This window comes from Chionomys nivalis, chromosome 8 (genome assembly GCF_950005125.1).
Source record: "Chionomys nivalis chromosome 8, mChiNiv1.1, whole genome shotgun sequence".
Classification (NCBI taxonomy): Eukaryota; Metazoa; Chordata; class Mammalia; order Rodentia; family Cricetidae; genus Chionomys; species Chionomys nivalis.
The window spans coordinates 79,467,799-79,484,816 of record NC_080093.1 but is presented as its reverse complement, the minus strand read 5'-3'; the positions used below and the strand labels follow the sequence as shown (position 1 = coordinate 79,484,816).

Below are 17,018 nucleotides of genomic sequence, written 5' to 3'. Positions count from 1 at the left end.
CCACTGGCTCCATTCCCAGCCATGCTGAATTTTGATTCAGACTGGAGGTAGCTCTTAGGAAATACACTTCTCTCCTGGCTCTCACATGATTCACCGGAAAGCAGGAGGCCTAGACTGAGGTCAGCGATCACTAAGTCAATATCATAGGAAAGATGGAGTCTGTCTATAATGTCTGCTCATTTGCCATATTGAGACTCTGAAGTCACATCATTGCTGAGCAATACCTTCATGGTGGACTGGGAATATGGCTCCCTTAGGAGAGTGCTTACCTAATACCTGTGAAGCCCTGGGTTCAATCCCCAGCAGTGCACAAACCGGGCATTATGCACTCCCCTGTAATGCCAATATTTGGGAGCTGGAGGAGGGACACTCAGATGTTCACAGTCATCCTTGGCAACGTAACAAGACTGAGGCCAACCAGGACTTCATGAGATGCTCTCTGAAAAAACCATAAATGTACACCACACACACACACCCTCTTAGGCCCCGCAGAGGGATGTAGCTACACACCTGTATCTCTAAGTTCTCTTCTTTTGTTCTTTTGCTCTTAATCTCATGTCTGGGCTCAAATCCAAACTGTGTTCCTGTGGAACAAAGCCCTTCCTCACCAATCCCCAAAGCCACAGGACACAGCATAGTGTCACTGAAACACCAGGTAGTAAATAACATCACTGACATCGGTTCCAGGATGGCTTCTGCCATCTTGGCCATCCCAGCAAGTGAATGCAGAATTGGTAGGTGCCTGGGAAATGCTGATGACAGAACTAAGCTCGGGGCATGGCTTGTGTGTCCAGTTCCTGGCAGATGTCCTTCCGTGCATAACTGGATGAGCACATACAGAAGCCCAGGAGGGAGCTCTTGTCTGGGTGGCACTGGGCAGAGGATGAGCGTGCTACATGTTGGGGCCTCTTTGTAGCCTGAAGTGATTTTTAACTTAAAACGAAGGGAAGTATGAAGTGAGAGTAACTGTCCTCAGAAGAAGACTGCCACTCAGACTTTCCCACTCTGGGCTAAAGCTGAGTCAGGCTAGGGACACCATCTCCGTCGGTTTCCACAGCAAGGATGAGATATCCTTGTTGCCATCATTATTGTTGTTGTTCTTGAGTGTGCAGGTGTGTGTTTTCATATGTATATGTCCCATCATGAGTGAGTGTGTACATGGAAGGCATAGGGAGACTTCAGGTGCTGCCCCTCAGGACCCACTGATCTTATGTTTGGGGACAGGATCTCCCTCAGAGACCTGGAGCTCTTTGTAGGCTACACTGGCTGGCCAGTGAGCCCCAGGAATCCTCCTGTGCCCACCTCCCCAGCTTTTAACGTGGCTCTGAGGAATGAACTCAGGGCTTTATGCTTGTGGGGCAAACATATTTTTTGACTGGCTCCTCAGTCTCTGTAATTTAATTCACTGTCACAGTCATTAACTCAAAGACCCACAGCAAGGAAATGGGGAGAGCAGGAACTAGGAACATTTGATCCAGTCCCCTAGCCCTTGTGGATTCCTAAGTAGGCAGTGACCATTAAGCTGTGAAATGGGGTTGGTGAGTCCCATTGGTCGTGTGGTCGTGGTCCTGACCATTGAGGACACTTGTGGTCAACAAGTGCATCCATGGCACTGAGCGCTGTGGTGCAAGTGCTGCTCTGCCATTGCATCAGCTGCTTTTCCGTAGCTGGGCCTAGTATCCTTTGGGAACAACAGAGGGGAAGGATGGTTTGTCCTGGCTCATGGTTTCACAGTTCTCTGGCTGTGATTCTGGGATCATGCTGAGGCAGGGTAGCATGGTGAGGTTGTATAGGAGGCTCAGGGCAGGTAGGAAGGAAGGAGAGAGACACAGGGAGAGAAAGAACAGGAACTATCTCCAAGGAGTTGCTCTTTTCATGATCTACTTCTTTTCGTTAGGCACCACCTAATATTTCTTCTCCAAATATTCTCCAAGTCACGTTCCCAGCTAGGGACCAATCTTTCACTGTATGATCCTTTTAGAGAGTCACTTCAGAGCCAAACCCTAAGAGATACCAAGCATCAGTTTCACCATCTGTTAGATGAGCTTTTAATGTCACCTCACAGACATGAGATTTCAGTGGCCTGCTTAGTACAGGGCCCTACACTGAGGAGGGTCCTAATGCTCCCTCATGTCTGATTACTGGAAGCGGTGGCCAGACATAGGACCTTATTTATTTTTTGTGGTGTGGTGAATGTGCACATGTGCATTCATCTGTGGGAGTAATTGTTCATGAAGGTACGTGTCCATGTCTGGAGGTTGCCAGAAGGTGTCAGCCTCAGTTATTTCTCCACTTTAGGTTTTTGGAACAGAGTCTCACACTGAACTTCACTGACTAGACTGACTAACTGCCAGGCAAGCCCTGAGATCCAGCCGACCCAACTCCCTGCCCCAGTGCTAGGGTTCCAGGTGCCCATTGCCACACCTGGCTTTTAGGTGGGTGCTGGAGATTCTCAGCTTTATCCAACAAGCACTTTGCCAGTGGAGCCCTCGCCCCAGCCTGCCACCTTCTGTTCCAAGACAGGATTCCTTGTTGAACCTAGAGCTCACTGATCGTGCGCGGACAGGGAATACTTCCCTGACAGCCATCCCCAAGTTCACATCTTTTTAAGGAATAGTAGACACTTGAAGGTACAAACAACAAAATGTTACATACCAGTGGTAGATGGTTTTCTTAACCTTTCATGGTTGAGGGTCCACACGGTAGGGAGTGGAGGCATTATGGTGGTGACTCAGATCCCATGAGTTCTCTGTCATATTGCCCCAGGCTGTGGGTGATAAACTCCCGGCTCCACTGGCTTGAGCTTTGCTGAAGATCCCTGGAGGAATTTGGATTTAAAATAGATGGAAAGGGTGTTGAACAGGAAGGTTCAAATCTTTTTAAATTTGGAAGGTAGCAAGAGAAAGACAGAAGTGCCCTGTGACAATGGCCTGTAGGTGACAATGAAAGCACTGCCATGCCCCCTCCCTCTGTGGGGTTTCTGTTTTTCACCTCTATGAATGCGGGGTTATCACTTTACAGCAAGGTGTGTTCTGTGTGATTCTGGCCTGCAGCCAAACCAGAACACGCCTCCCTGAGGTGATAGGGAGAGCTCTGTGACCCTGACAGCCCTTCCTCATCACTCAGTATCACTTGGCAGCCATGTGCCTTGCCTTCATTTCCAGGGCCACATAGGTGAAAGAAGTCGTCAGGGAAGTCCCAAGGAGACTTGGAGAGAAGCCGCCATTATGCGGCATCCATTGCTGTATTTAGGACTTGAGAAAGAGGTGAGAAGAAACCATATCCCCTTAGGGAGGAAGCATTGAGAAGAGGCCAGCAGAGGACAGTTACCATGGGTCAGGAGAGGAAGAAATAAACAGCTATAGTATTGCAGAAAAATTCATCAGGACGCAGAGGCCCCCAGCATCAGAAGTGTGAGGAGTCGTGTGTGCATCGAGATGCGAGTTCTGCCTCTGTTACTTCACCTGGGTTATATCTTCCTGATACAGGGCACATCCCTTTAGGTGAGAATGGCCCAAGGGCACTCAGTAAAAATGTAAGTCCTTTGAACCTTTGCTTAGAAGACCTCTAAGGGAGTTCCTACTTTGGGAAATAGAAGTTAAAGGATCCCCGTCTGGCATCAGAGAAATCAATCCCTTGCTCCTGTCTCCTGCCCTTCTGAGCGCTGTTTGTGAATGGACTTTCCCCCACCATGAGTATTAATGACAGGGGAGCAGAGGCGTCCTCAGGCAGGGTTACAGCTAGTGTACCTGTTTGGCACACAGAGAACACGTGAAATGGCTTTGGCGACTTTTGTGCACTACTTGCTAAGATGGAGTAGTTAGTGTCTACAGGAACCTTGTGTTTCAGAGGAATTGTGCCTTATTAGAGTTGTATATCCAGGGATATGTCAACATGTTCATTAGTATGGCATGAAAAACAAAAGGACGATTGTTTTGAACCCACAAGCATTATTTTCCCAGATAGAGTCTCACTGTGTAGCCCCACCTAGCCTAGAACTCTCTATGTAGGCGGAGCTGGCCTTAAACTCATAGAGATCCAAGTGAATTGTGGGATTAAAAACATGCACATCTTTTAAACATCTGTTTTAATGGGATATTAGGGAGGACTGACAATGTCAGCTGTTTCCAGCTCTCAAAGACGACGACACTGGATCTCTAGGTCTGTCCAGGTCGTTATAGGTTTATACCTACTAGGTAGAGTGTATTAGGAATGCACCATGTGTCCCACACAATAAGTCCTATGTTCCACATTCACAACGACTATGGGGGAAGCTAGTCTCCTCTGCTCTTCAGGGTTCGTCTGAGGTCACTGCTGTTTGGTGCAGTTTGAATGGAGTCCATTCATCATTCCTCATGGAGGCTCTAACCCCCAGTATCTCCAAATACTACTGCACTTGTGCACTTGGAGATGGGTTCTTTAAAAAAGTTATACGACATCTTCGTGGGGCGTCCAATGCGCTGTCATTGTACGAAGAAGAGGTTTGGCTTCAGAGACACCATTAGAACTAACTAAAGTCCCATGAGAAGGTAGTAAGAAGGGATCTCTGTAAACCAGTGGAGAACACTTCAAAGCAAGCCTGAAGCACCTTGACTTAGGGCTTCAGACCCTAGGCCAGTGAGGAAGTGAATGTCTGTTGTTTGCATCGACTCTCTCTGTGTGGTGCTATGGCAAGTCAAGTGAACTAATACAGTGGTTAAGCATGATCTGAACTCAGAGCTGACCTCTGACCTCTGGCCTGCCCTCTCTTCCCCCGAGCACCCTTGCCCTGTGCCAGGCTCTGACCCTTGTCTATATAACTAAAGTGTCCTTTGAAGGCATTTTGATTTGGAAGTGAAATGCCCCTGCCCAGCCTCATGTATCAGAAGACTTGATCCTTCAGGGTGGTACTGGTCTATGGGGTTGAGGAACCTTCTAGTGAAAAATGTACCTTCTGGTCCACCAAGTTGCAAGGAGTGACACCCACAGGTCCCTGCTTTCATGAACTCCACCGTGCCTTCCCTGTGTTCTCAGAGACCACCCTGAGCCATGAGCCATCCTCCTCCCTCCATTGCTTTTATGGGGGTTTCGTCGCAGCAATGAGGAAAGGAGAACAGAGGGCTTCTGACTTGGTCTCCAGACTCAGCTTCGACTGGTGGCCTCTGGCAAGCCTGTGTCTCTGGAGTGTTGGGGTGTTTGTGGGTGATGTTTTTAGTCCTTCTCTATCTGTGTTCCCATGAAGAGCTCCAGGATCTGCACAGGTCCCTGGTGCTAGATAACTAAATTAAAGGCTTTTTTTTTTTTTTTTTTTTTTTTTGAGACAAGGTCCTATGTAGCTCAGGCTGGTCTGGAATTCAGTATGTCTCTGAGGATGGCCTTGAATGAGCTTCCAGTCTTCCTCTAGCCTCCACACACTGAGATTGCAGGCATGTAACTTCACACCTAGGCTATATGGTGCTGACAAGTAAATCCAGGGATCTGTGCTTAATAGTAAGCAGTGAAACGGCAGAGCTCTGCCCCCGCTTAGAGCACGTCTCCATGGTGGAAGTTTTTCAGTTTCTACTCACAGTCACAGGGTTCACAGTGAGAGAGAGCCAAGCTAGTCTTCAGACACATCTCATGGGAATGGTTGAGACACAGGGTGTACTGTAAGGGCCCCTTGACTTCATAGGGCTTGTGTGGAAGGCGTGAGTCATTGTCACCTCCGCCCCAAGCCATTGCCTAATGTCCAATAACAAACTGCCTGTCATGTCCTTAGAGCAAAACCAAAAACACAGAGGTGCTTGGTGCAGGGTTGGGGTTCTAAGGCACACCTTCCTCCTCCCTACTTTCTCTACTGGAGTTTAAGTTGCTTATTAGAAGCTGGCCTTTGGTTTTTACGGACTAGACAGTGTTTGAGTTCAGCTTCCTGTTCTTATGAACAAAACTGGTGGTGGACAGATGAGTTTCATTTCTCTAAGGATGCGATCCGACTCTCCTCGGATTGAACAGTTAGCCAGAGGCATGTGTACACAGAGTCTCTCTGACTCATGCCTGGCTTCCCTGTGGTGACCAGCAGGCACAGTGCAAGCTGCTGGCATAGAACTCAGTAAGCGCATGTGGCCTGACCTGGCTAACTCCTCAAGACCCCTTAGTGGCAGGGATCAACATCGTGTGTCAGAAGACTTGATCCTATGGGGTGGTCATGGCATACGTGTTAATTTCTCTCAGTGGTATTTATGATGTATACATGTATACAGATACTAAAGTGTGTGTGTGTGGGGGGGTGTTCTGGCGTTTGTTGAGATGGTATTGCCTATTGCTGAATGTGTCTCCAGTAGACATGAGCTAAAGTGCAAAATGGCTTTTTCCAAGTGGGGCTATCCTCTCGGGCTATATTCTCCATGAGAGAGAGGACCATCTGTGGCTCGGTGCTCTCCCGTGTGACTTGGGCAGGTTGTTCTTGCTTTCTCTGGCCACCAGATTCTCTAGCTTATCATCTGAGGGTTGTTGCAGGGGAATTGAGATGCTGGCTGTATAGGAAGCAAGCCCAGGGCCTGGAATGGGGAAAGATTTCACCAGACATCAGCTGCTGTTGCTTGTAAGCATATCCCCTTCCTTCCAAACCTACAGTTCTCTGACATCGGAAAAGGGGGCTCAGGTCTGTGCATGTAACTACTGCAGATGCTCAGAATTCCAACATCACTTCCGGCTCCAAGCATTCTGAACAAGGAACACTCCCATAGCAGTGTTTAACTGTTCTAAGCCTTGATTAAGTAGTAAAGTTAATAAGGTCGAGGAATAGAAGTTGTATATTCATGGGGAAACAGAATCCTTAGTGGACATCTCCTTTAGTGTTTATTGGCCGCTAGTGATTCCTTCTGAAGAATCCTGTAGGATGCAGAAGGTGACCTCGGAGGCCATGCAGGGTTCTCATGGCCAAGAGCACCTCGCTTCATGTCATGGTGCACCTAGCAGAGGGCCCAACCCTGATAAATGATAGTTGCTCGTTATAGTTTTTCAGTTTTCTTTCCTTTGAATGCAGTTGTAGACTTAAGAAAAGTGAGTTGCGAGGTTGTGGGGGTTTCTGGCAATATATTTTAGTTCTCTCAAGGTCAGTGTTTAGAAAGTATATCAGTTAGATATGACCACAGTCATGCTGTGTAACAAATGACCTCGAACTCAGTACATAAAAATAGCATCATGTATTTCCTCTGTGCTTTCGTGGTGGTTAGAGGTCAGTTGGTCTAGACTAGGCTTAGTCTAAGCTGCAGGTTGGTTCCATGTCTCTCCACATGGGTCTCCACTTCCTTGCACCAGCAGGCCACCTGAGTCGTATTCTTGAGATGACACAACCACAGAGGGTTGCGTTCAAGCGTATCTTTTACTTCTGTGGATGACACATCCTGATAAACTTCCCGCGGATCAAGTGAAGTGGCCCTGGCCAAGCTGAGGTTGTAGGGCAGCATGCCATAATGAACCTCAAAGTCCCACAGCCACAGAGTGTGACTCTAGGGGGCCGTGAGGAACGAGGGTCACTAATTTGCTCTCCTCCATTCTCCGTTCGCCTTCTCCAGCTTGACATTGCAGTTGGTGCCTTAAGGGCCTTCCTTAGCACAGGAGGTTCTGTGGTCCTGCATCCTCATTAGGATTCCAGGAGCACTCCACTGGATCGGGCAAGCACGTTGCAAATTCCCCTTTGGTCTCCTAAAGCCTTCTCTCTGACAGACAGGAATTTACTCTACTGTAAACCTAAGAGTCCCAATTTAGACAGACACGATGGATTAGGCAGACGGCATCATTGACCCAGTTCCACTTCGTTAGCCTTTCCAATTAAAGAGGTTGTTACTGTGAGTGAGACCTCACAGATATGTGGCCTTACCTGGAGTCCTCGGGACCCTGCTGGTTAGGGAGAGTCTCACATTTTCAGTGTGCACCCAGGGAGGAAAAGGAAGTGTGGTTGGCATGAGAACAGCCCAATATTAACGACACAGGCCCCTAGTGAGTGCTTCATCCACTTCCTGGCCAGTTAATTAAGATCCTGAATAAGGACCCTTTGTGCTCCCTCTCCCAGAAGCCTTGGACTCCTGACTGTGTGTGACAGGGTCTGTGATTTGGGAACCCCAGATAAAGAGTAGAGGCTGAGCTGTGTCAAGAGACCAGTCACTTGATATCATCCACGTAGTTGGCAGAGATTTTCCTTGGCTTTCCAAGGAAGGTCTTTCCCAGTGAAATCGTTCTTAAGGGGTTCAGGATGGCATTCCCCCTTTCGTCGCTGTCTTGGGATTCTGAGCAACGAAGCATAAGCCACACACAATAGCCAAATGGGCCGTGAAGCACGACTTAATTAATCTGGGCATTCACCCAATGCCCCGTGCAGCACTGGCTAGGATTTAGCTTTGGAGAAGGTGGCTAATTTTGAGAGTGAGCTACAGCTTTTTCTGTTCGGACTCAAATCTCGATGAATATGAGCAGATGGACAGTTAGAATAGACAAGCACGCTCAGGACAGTGGTGACATAAAGACGGGGCTATGTACTCTCACAGTTTGGGTCAAACAGGATCCTGCTCCTGGGGTCTGCTGCTCCCAGGGTCTGCTGCCAGCTGCAGATGGGGAGGCTGAATCTGTCTCTGCAAGAGTAAACTGGGTCCTGCCCTGTGTGGCTGCTCGACAGGGAACCAGGCTCAGCTCTCCAGCATTGTACATCATTGATCATAGAAACAATAAGCATGTGGCTAGAGGGGTCTCTGTAAGGTTAGTGAGAATAGTGAGGCTGTGTCCTTCACCCTAAGTAGCTCAGTAAACATTGAGTTCTGGTGGGTCATAGCTGAATCCTATCCTGGGAAAAAGGCAGGAGAGATAACGGTGGGAAGGCCTAAGCTGTTTCTCCAAGACCCCTCATCAGTTCCTTGTGGGTCAGCTTTGCAGTATGGCAGAGTGAAGAGAAAGCTCATCTTAGTGTTTTCCTCGGTGCAAGGACTTGCTGTGCTCAGCTGGTATGAGAACCAGAGTGTGCAAGGCGTCTTCTTGGCAACATCCCTGAGCTGTGCCAGGGATGTGCTGGGACTAGGACTCGACACCTGGAATTGGGGGAAGATGAAGTCTTTACCTTCAAGGGAAGTCCAGAGGTCAAAATGTGCCTGAGAGCATGCCTCAAATATGCCGCAAGGAAGATAATTGCCAAAGAGATCGAGAAAGGAAGTGGGTGGTCTGGTAGTGTGCTCCTGAAGTCCCAAGAAGAGAAGAAGGGCCGTGGGTTTGAGTTTAGCCTGAGCCTCATAGCAAGTATCATGCCAGCCTGGGCTATATAGACATTGTCTCAGAAAAAAAAATAAAATAATTTAAAATATGTTTAAAGGTAGCAAATGGTATCAGGCTTGATGATGCAAGCCTGTGAGCCCAGCAATTTAGGAAATGGAGGCAAGAGAAATGTAAGTTCAAGGCCAGCTTGGGATACAGTGAGTTCCAACAGGTCAGCCCAGGCAGTTTACAGAGACCCGTCCTCAAAGTACAGATCAAAGGGGGGAGGGGGTGTGTTCTTGTTTAACATACATGAGGCCCTAGGTTTTATCTTGTTTCTCTCTGTCTGTCTCTGTCTCTCTCTCAATCAAATGGTCGGTCCTCTTCAGCAAAAGTGAGACTGTTACAGTTTGTCTTCCCTCGCCTTTTATTCATGGAACTTAGAGAAGGGGAGCCTGGTGCTTATTTACATGGCTTCCTAGAAGCCTGTGTTGGAAAATCTGTTTGGATAGAGCCAAGCTTTAAGCTGGGTTTCTGCCCAGGGCCTTAAAAGCATGGCCATTCTCTGTAGAAGTGTCCAAAGGTGGTTTTCCCAGAATCATGAACACATATGATGGTTAAGTTCCCAGCAGACATGGTATAGACAGAAATAGCCTTTTTATGTGCTGGGTTTCCTGTTTTCCTCGGAAACCACTGGGGAAAGGAATGCCATCACCTCCCATTAGTTGGTGCCTCCTCCATCTGTCCCTCCCCCGACCCAGAATTTATGCTTTGTGACCCCAGACTTTACCACCCAGCATCCCCAGTCAATTGGCTTTTGTCAAGACTGAGTGAATGGGATGTTTCTCTGGCCTGAAAAGATCTTTCCTGGCATGCTGGAATGTGCTACTCACACAGGAATCAGCTCCTCCTTTTCTGTCTCTTTCTCATGTCTTTTATTCTTATAGGATTAGACATAATCTCACAATCTTGTTATGAACCAGAACTTTGTATTTATGTTTAATTCTGTTATGGACCCAAGTCTCTTTCATATGGGGGGGGGGGGGGCGGGTAGGGCACTGAACACACTGGAGATGAATGGAAAAGGTGCTTTTCCTTTTTCTTGTCTGTATATGTGTGTGTGTGTGTGTGTGTGTTTGCACACGCACACACACACGTGGGTATGTGGTGTTCTTATGAATACTTTATGGGTGCATGTGTGTGTGCTGGTACAAATGTCTGGGTGTCGGAGGACAATCTCAGCTATCATTCTTCAGGAACCATCTACCCTTTTCTGTGATAGCGTCTCTCATTGGCATGGAGTGCACCAAGTAGGTTAGGCTGGCTGGCAGTGCCCTCAGGATCTGCCTGCCACAATGCCCAGCTCTGAGATTATAGGTGCATATCCCCACCTTAGCCTTTTAGGCCAGTGCTCTAACTCGGGTCCTCATGCTTGTGGAGCAAGCGCTTTCCTGACTGAGCCTGCTTTCACCACCACCCCTTCTTCTCAGCACCTCATTGTTTAGCAGATCTTCTTATGGATAATCTAGGGCCTCTCTCATGGCTTAGAAATGGAAAGGAGAGCTGGGATTCAGTAGGGGGCAGACTGGGTCAACTTCTGAAGTCCTCAGAGCATGGGGAAGACAGAGTCTGACCCGCCCCACCCGACTGGGATAGCAAGCTGGGTTGAAAGCGATGTTCAGGTTGGAAGCTGACTCCCCTCCTCTCACCATTTATGAGTGTCTTCTCCGTTCTCCCCACAGGATCCACACCCGAGTCCACTGATCACCCTAGAGACCCAGGTGAGTGCCTCTCGTGGTCTTTGCCTCTTATCTTTACCCTGAGGTTCTGTGATCAGTGCTTTGTGGTCGTCTCTGTGTGTCCTCTGAGCCCCCAGGGAACTCAAAAGGAACAGACGGGCATGTCACAATGCCCTCCTGTCTCATTTGTGTGTGTGGTGTGCACAGCCAGGTGTAACCACGCTGGTAGATTGTGCATACGTGTGTGGAATTCTGTATACATACACATATATGCAGGCAGGTCACTGAAGGCATCCCCTTGCCTTAGTGATCCGAAGCAGGTGACTGCAGAGGGAGATCAGAGACAGGAATGTCCGGTCATAGATGGTGCTGTTCCTCTGCTCGGGATTGGACCGACTCTGCCCCTGGACACTTGGTGCACAATGCTACTGGAAATGTGGGGAGTCCTGCTAGAGTCACCCAGCGCTGCTGGGGAAACTGGGGCTCCTTTTGACAGTGTTAGTGTTGTCAACAAAAAGAACCGAAGAACGGGCTCAACTCGAAGCTTGAAAACAGTCTTATTAGAGTTTAAAAGAAAGCTCTCAGGTAGACAAGCTGTGGCGCTTGGCAGCTGCCCTGAGGAGAGAAACAGAAAAGAAAGGGCCATGCCTTTTGAGGGAAGCCAGCATAGAGGGCAGTCACGCGGTGGACAAGCAGCTACACAGCTGGAAGAGGGCTTTAGATGACAAGTGGGAAAAATTACCCAAAGTTCCAGAGAAAGAGTGCTTGGGCTCTGGGTGACATCTGAAAGGAGGAGACAGGAGAAGAAAGAGGGAAAGTGACATCGTTCTGAGTCCTGACTGAGAGAGGTAGGCAGACCCAAAGGAACTGCATGGTGGCTTGTAGGGACTGCACTAAGGGGCAGGGAATCTGGGAAGAAAAAGTACGTTATCTCATTAGAGGGCTATTTCTCCTCTCGCTTTAGCATGACTTAAGGTGACTCACCTTTCTCAAGGGTGGCCTCTTGGCCAGGTAACTGGCCATCTCACCTGGATTCACTCTCAAGGGATCAGACAATGACTCCTCTCCACTCAAAGAAAGACTCCAGCCTTTTGGCTGGCTGGCAACAGCTTTCTCTTAATGGGTCTCCAAAGATACTGTAATAGCAAGACCCAGCTCCCAGAGCAGGAAGTTGCACTTTCTGTCTGCTTGGATACTGGAATATTCTGAATGATCTAGATAGCAATTGTGTTTCTGTGTGGGGCAGATGACCTATGAGTCCAGAGATGAAGACATTGCCTGGCCCTTGTCTTCTTTCTGGGTACCTGCCCCAGAGTCACTGAGACCCAGGTAGAATACACTTCTGTGTCTTCTAGCCTTGTGACATTGTTGAGACTCTGAACTCCAAGTCATTCCTTCTCCATCTAGAACATGCCACCTGGCATAGTCTTGGTGAGAGTCACGGGAAATAATCAGAACATCAAGGTACGTGGGTGTGCATAAGCTCTTATACCACAGCCCTGCAACCTTTCCTCCCGGCCTTGAAGGTGTCGTGTCTCTGAATTGATGGCCTCCTTAGCTCCATGCCTGGGTTAGACAGCAAAGAGAAAAGGAGGACAGACTGGACCCCATTCAGAGCCCCAGAGAAAGCACTTTCCAGGTGTCAGAAAAAGTAAAACATATTGCACATTTCATGGATGAGAAACAGCCCTTTGGGGCTTTCTGTGGCATGCTGGCAGATACCACCTGCTTTCCCTTGCCTTCCCCCAGCCCTGGGTCCTGGCCACTCAGCAGCATCTCTGCTTGATTCTTCCCAGGGAGAGTGAGGAGAGTCACAAACCCACCTGGCTTTAAGGTGGCCTGACTGTTAAGAAGCCCATCCACAGCAGTGAACTGTATCTTTGTCGTTTCTCTCTGCTTGTCTGTCTTTTTGTCCCAGGGTGCAGACCAGTATAGCTGCCCTAGGGAGGAGCAGACCCAGGGATGGCAGAACAAAACAGGCAGTATGTCTCTGAGGAGGAGAAGGATCCCATGTCCTCTCTTCTGCTTTTGCTCATTCTTTGCCCACCCCTTTAGATTGTGCATAGAGACTCATTGTCTCTATGAGTGAATTTTACCTGTTGAATTAAGTCATCTAATAGTTTGTTTTTTCCTTAACAGAATTCACTCTAAAACACATGCGAAGCCAATGGTTCTCTATCTGGGCAAAGTTTTAATGCTCAGAAGATATCTGAGAAGGTTTGAAGACATTTAGAGTTGTCTCATACATGGGGACCAGTTTATCCCCTAGTGATGGGGTGGAGGGTCAGAGGGTCATTACTATATAAGCAGTCAGTACATTACAAGCTTCTGGCCAATGAGAGGTTCTGTTATTAAAACAAACAAACAACAACAACGGCACCCAGGGAATAGTATCCGAGGTTGAACCATGCCTTCAACTAATAATTATTTCCCACAATGGGAAAGATCCCCTCCAAGATTCCAGTGGGGTCAAAGTTTAAAGACATTGTATCATCAGTCTTATTAGTGAAATCACAACTTTGAAGAGCTATGCTTGTGTATATGCAGGTATGAATATGTATCTACATACACACACACATTTGCATTGTATTGAATAAATTCTACATTACAAAAATATAATAAAAACTTTCCTCCAAAACCATTTCTGTGAATTTCTAGATGTTACGTGTCACACTTTGGGAAATGTCTGTCTCCCTGTCTACCCTGGGTCATAAGATAACTCCCAGGATTATGGGTTGTGAGGTGGCTTTGTGTAGTGATAATTCTTCTCGCTTTGCTCCACCCTTCCCAGAAGGCAGCTTGTTCTGCTCAGGAATACTGGGGACAGGCAGTCCCATGTCCAAAGCCCAGAAGGCCACTCTTCCCCCTTGCACTTGACCATCCCATGTCCTTTGCCCTGGACTTCATCCAGTCATCTTTTCAGAACCTCATGGGAACAATGGAGGGTGCCCATGGCTTTGGAAAGCAAGTTATGAGGGGGCAGAGCCCCTACATAGTAGGCACTCTTAAGATTCTGTGAGCTCCAGGGACCTAAACCTCTGTATAGTGGTACAAAACACAGTTTGAAGGACGGTTTCCATTAGTGTTCAGCAATGCCCCCATCAGTCTCAACGGGTCCACGGCCTTTGGTGTGGTGAGAGGAGCTGTAGGATATTGTCTTTATGGCTTTAGACTTTGCATGTTAGAGAAGCATTGTAGCGGGTGGGAAGAGCTGTATCCGTTGGTAAAGTGCTTGCTCCAGAGCCCCCCATTAGGAAAATAAATCTGGACATCATGGTGTTCCTCTAATCTCAGAATTTGGAAGGCAGAGACATGTGAGTCCCTAGGACTCATTGGCCAGTCAACATACACGACTTGATGAACTCTAGGCCAATGAAAGACTCTTGGGTTGACCACTGGCCTCTACACACACACACACACACACACACGCACACACCATTAGAACCCAAACAAAGTACGAATGTTTTTTGTGACTTGCCTCAAAGTCTTATGTGACTTGGTACATCACAGGATATGCAATGGAATTCTGCCCATTTGCCCTCCAGGAAGTAAGTCAGACAAGAAGACTAAGTTAGATTTTCTGGTAAAAAGTAGTATCATAAATGTGACCCATGTGCCATGGGCAAGATGGCAGGTATGGAGGCCTTGGAAGAGCTCAGCTTGCAGAGACAGCTTTCATATAAATTCTGAGCCCTGACTAGGTTCCCCCTTCCTTCCATAATGCTCTTTCTGCTCCCAGTGGGATTGCCTGCTGTGTCTTAGAGTCCAGGAGCTCAGGTGTGACTGGGTACTACCATGAGCCGTGTCCTTACATCACGCATGTGCAGTATGGCTTTGCTGACAGTTCAGATTGAACAGGATTCCAGGCCACCAATATACCCACTTGTTTCCTGCACCCCACTCGGCCCGATAATAATTGTAGGAGTCCTCACCTGTGGCCTGGTGTATCTGTCTTCACATAGTTATGTGGAACTGGGGGAGATGTATCAGCTGGTTGCTGAGGGTCCTCTTATGCCCTCTGCCATCAGTGTGATGGAACTTTGTATCTGCTGGCAGCAGTAGGATTCTCTGCTTAGTGGTCAAATTGACATCATGAAGGGGTGAGGAATGTCCAAGTCCCTGGTGTCAGATCTCTCTGTACCACATGGCTCCTGTGGATGTCTCAAGTAAGCTCCGCTTGACAGTGATGACCTCTAATCTGGTCTCTGGATAGAAGTACCTGGGAACAAGATGACTTAAGAATGAGAAAGTCAAACAGCACAGAAACCTGAAAGGACCTTAAATTTGGTTAGTGGCCTGGAATAATTATTGTCATTCCTATTACCAGTCACAGTATTATGAGATTCAGTTTCCAGATGAGGCACTTAGAGGTCTTAAAAGTCAGATAGCTTAGCCAAGGTCCCACAAAAGGGACATAGCAGTGGATGGGTGTCAAGCTCAGGGTCATATGACATCAGAATCTTTTCTTGCAGCCTCTGTTTTGTTAGGTTAGAGAATAAAATTGCTGGGATCAGTAGACAGATTTGCTAATGTTTAGACAAAGCCAGACGCACCTGTTCTGGAGTTTATAAACCACCGTCTGTGGATGTACTTAGATGGGGGTGGATGGATGAATAGATGATACATAGATGACAGCCAGACACACTGATGATAGATAGCAGGCAGACAGGTCATGTCTTACTTACTATTCTATGCTGCTAATAGAAATTGTGACTAATGCAAGTTATAGAACGGTGGTTCTCAACCTTCCCAGTCCTGTGACCCTTTAATAACAGTTCCTCATGTTGTGGTGACTCCCCAGTCATAAAATTATTTCGTTGCTATTTCATGACTGTATTTTTGCTACTATTATAAATTGTAATATAAATATCTGATATGAGGGATATCTGAAATATGATCCCTGTGAAAGGGTTGTTCAACCCGCAGAGGGGTCGCGGCCCACAGGTTGAGAACCATTGCAAGTCTAGCCCAATTTACCTGATAGTGGGAGTCATGGGTTGAGAACTGTGGTTATAGAAGAAAGAGTTTATTTGGCCTTACAGTTTCAGAGAGTGAGGTCATAACCATCATGGAGCATAACCATCATGGCAGCAGGCAGTTATGGTGCTAAGGCAGTAGCTGAGAGCTTACCTCATGCTTGACTCAGAAGCAAATGGTATGTGTCACACCAGCCTATGGATTCCATTCTTATTCAAACTACCACAGACAGATGATAGATAGATAGGTAGATAGATAGATAGATAGATAGATAGATAGATAGATAGATGATTGATAGATAGATAATTGATAAATAGATGTAGATAGATAGATAGATAGATAGATAGATAGATAGATAGATAGATAGATAGATAGATAGAGATAGATAGATGACTGATAGATGTAGGTAGGTAGATAGATAGATAGATAGATAGATAGATAGATAGAGATAGATAGATGACTGATAGATGTAGGTAGGTAGATAGATAGATAGATAGATATACAAATAAATAGATGATTGATAGATGATAGATAGATAGATAGATAGATAGATAGACAGATATACAGATAGATAGATGGTAGATTTATAGATAGATAAACAGACAGACAGACAGACAGATAGATGATTGATAGAGGATAGGTAGATAGATGATTGATAGAGGATAGGTAGATAGATGATTGATAGATGATAGGTAGATAGATGATTGATAGACTGTAGATAGATAGATAAACAGAGAGATATACACAGATGAATAGATGGATAGATCGAGGGAATGCTTTGCACTAATATCCACAGCTGTACTTAGATATACAAGTAGAAGTTATGATGGACAGATATGTAGGTGGACGAATATAGACAGATAGTTGTATAGATAGACAATGACAAATAGATGCTTGGATGGATGGATACATAGACAGACAGATAAAGGGACTGCTATGCTCACAGAGCATTTTTTCATGTCACATAGGCTGCCATAAGGCCTGTGGGTAAACGGCTTAGGCTTCAGACACAATCAAAAAAATTCATTTCAGAAAAACAAAAACTCGACTGTCTCCCTGAACATCAATAATGTTGTGATAAATCTGGATGCTTATTTGATTCTT

The 17,018-nt window shown here is 46.9% G+C and overlaps 1 protein-coding gene across 3 annotated transcripts in view; it reads left to right on the top strand.

Annotated features, from left to right (window-relative positions):
* Xylt1 (xylosyltransferase 1) overlaps positions 1-17,018 on the top strand; it is a 292,416-nt gene that overhangs the window by 76,484 nt on the left and 198,914 nt on the right. For 2 of the 3 annotated variants that reach the window (XM_057779364.1, XM_057779363.1), the window contains exon 2: positions 10,941-10,979. The exons of the other annotated variant lie outside the window; for it this stretch is intronic. In XM_057779364.1, the coding sequence (XP_057635347.1) occupies positions 10,941-10,979 (39 nt within the window). The remainder of the gene's footprint in view (positions 1-10,940; positions 10,980-17,018) is intronic. 3 annotated transcript variants of the gene reach the window in all.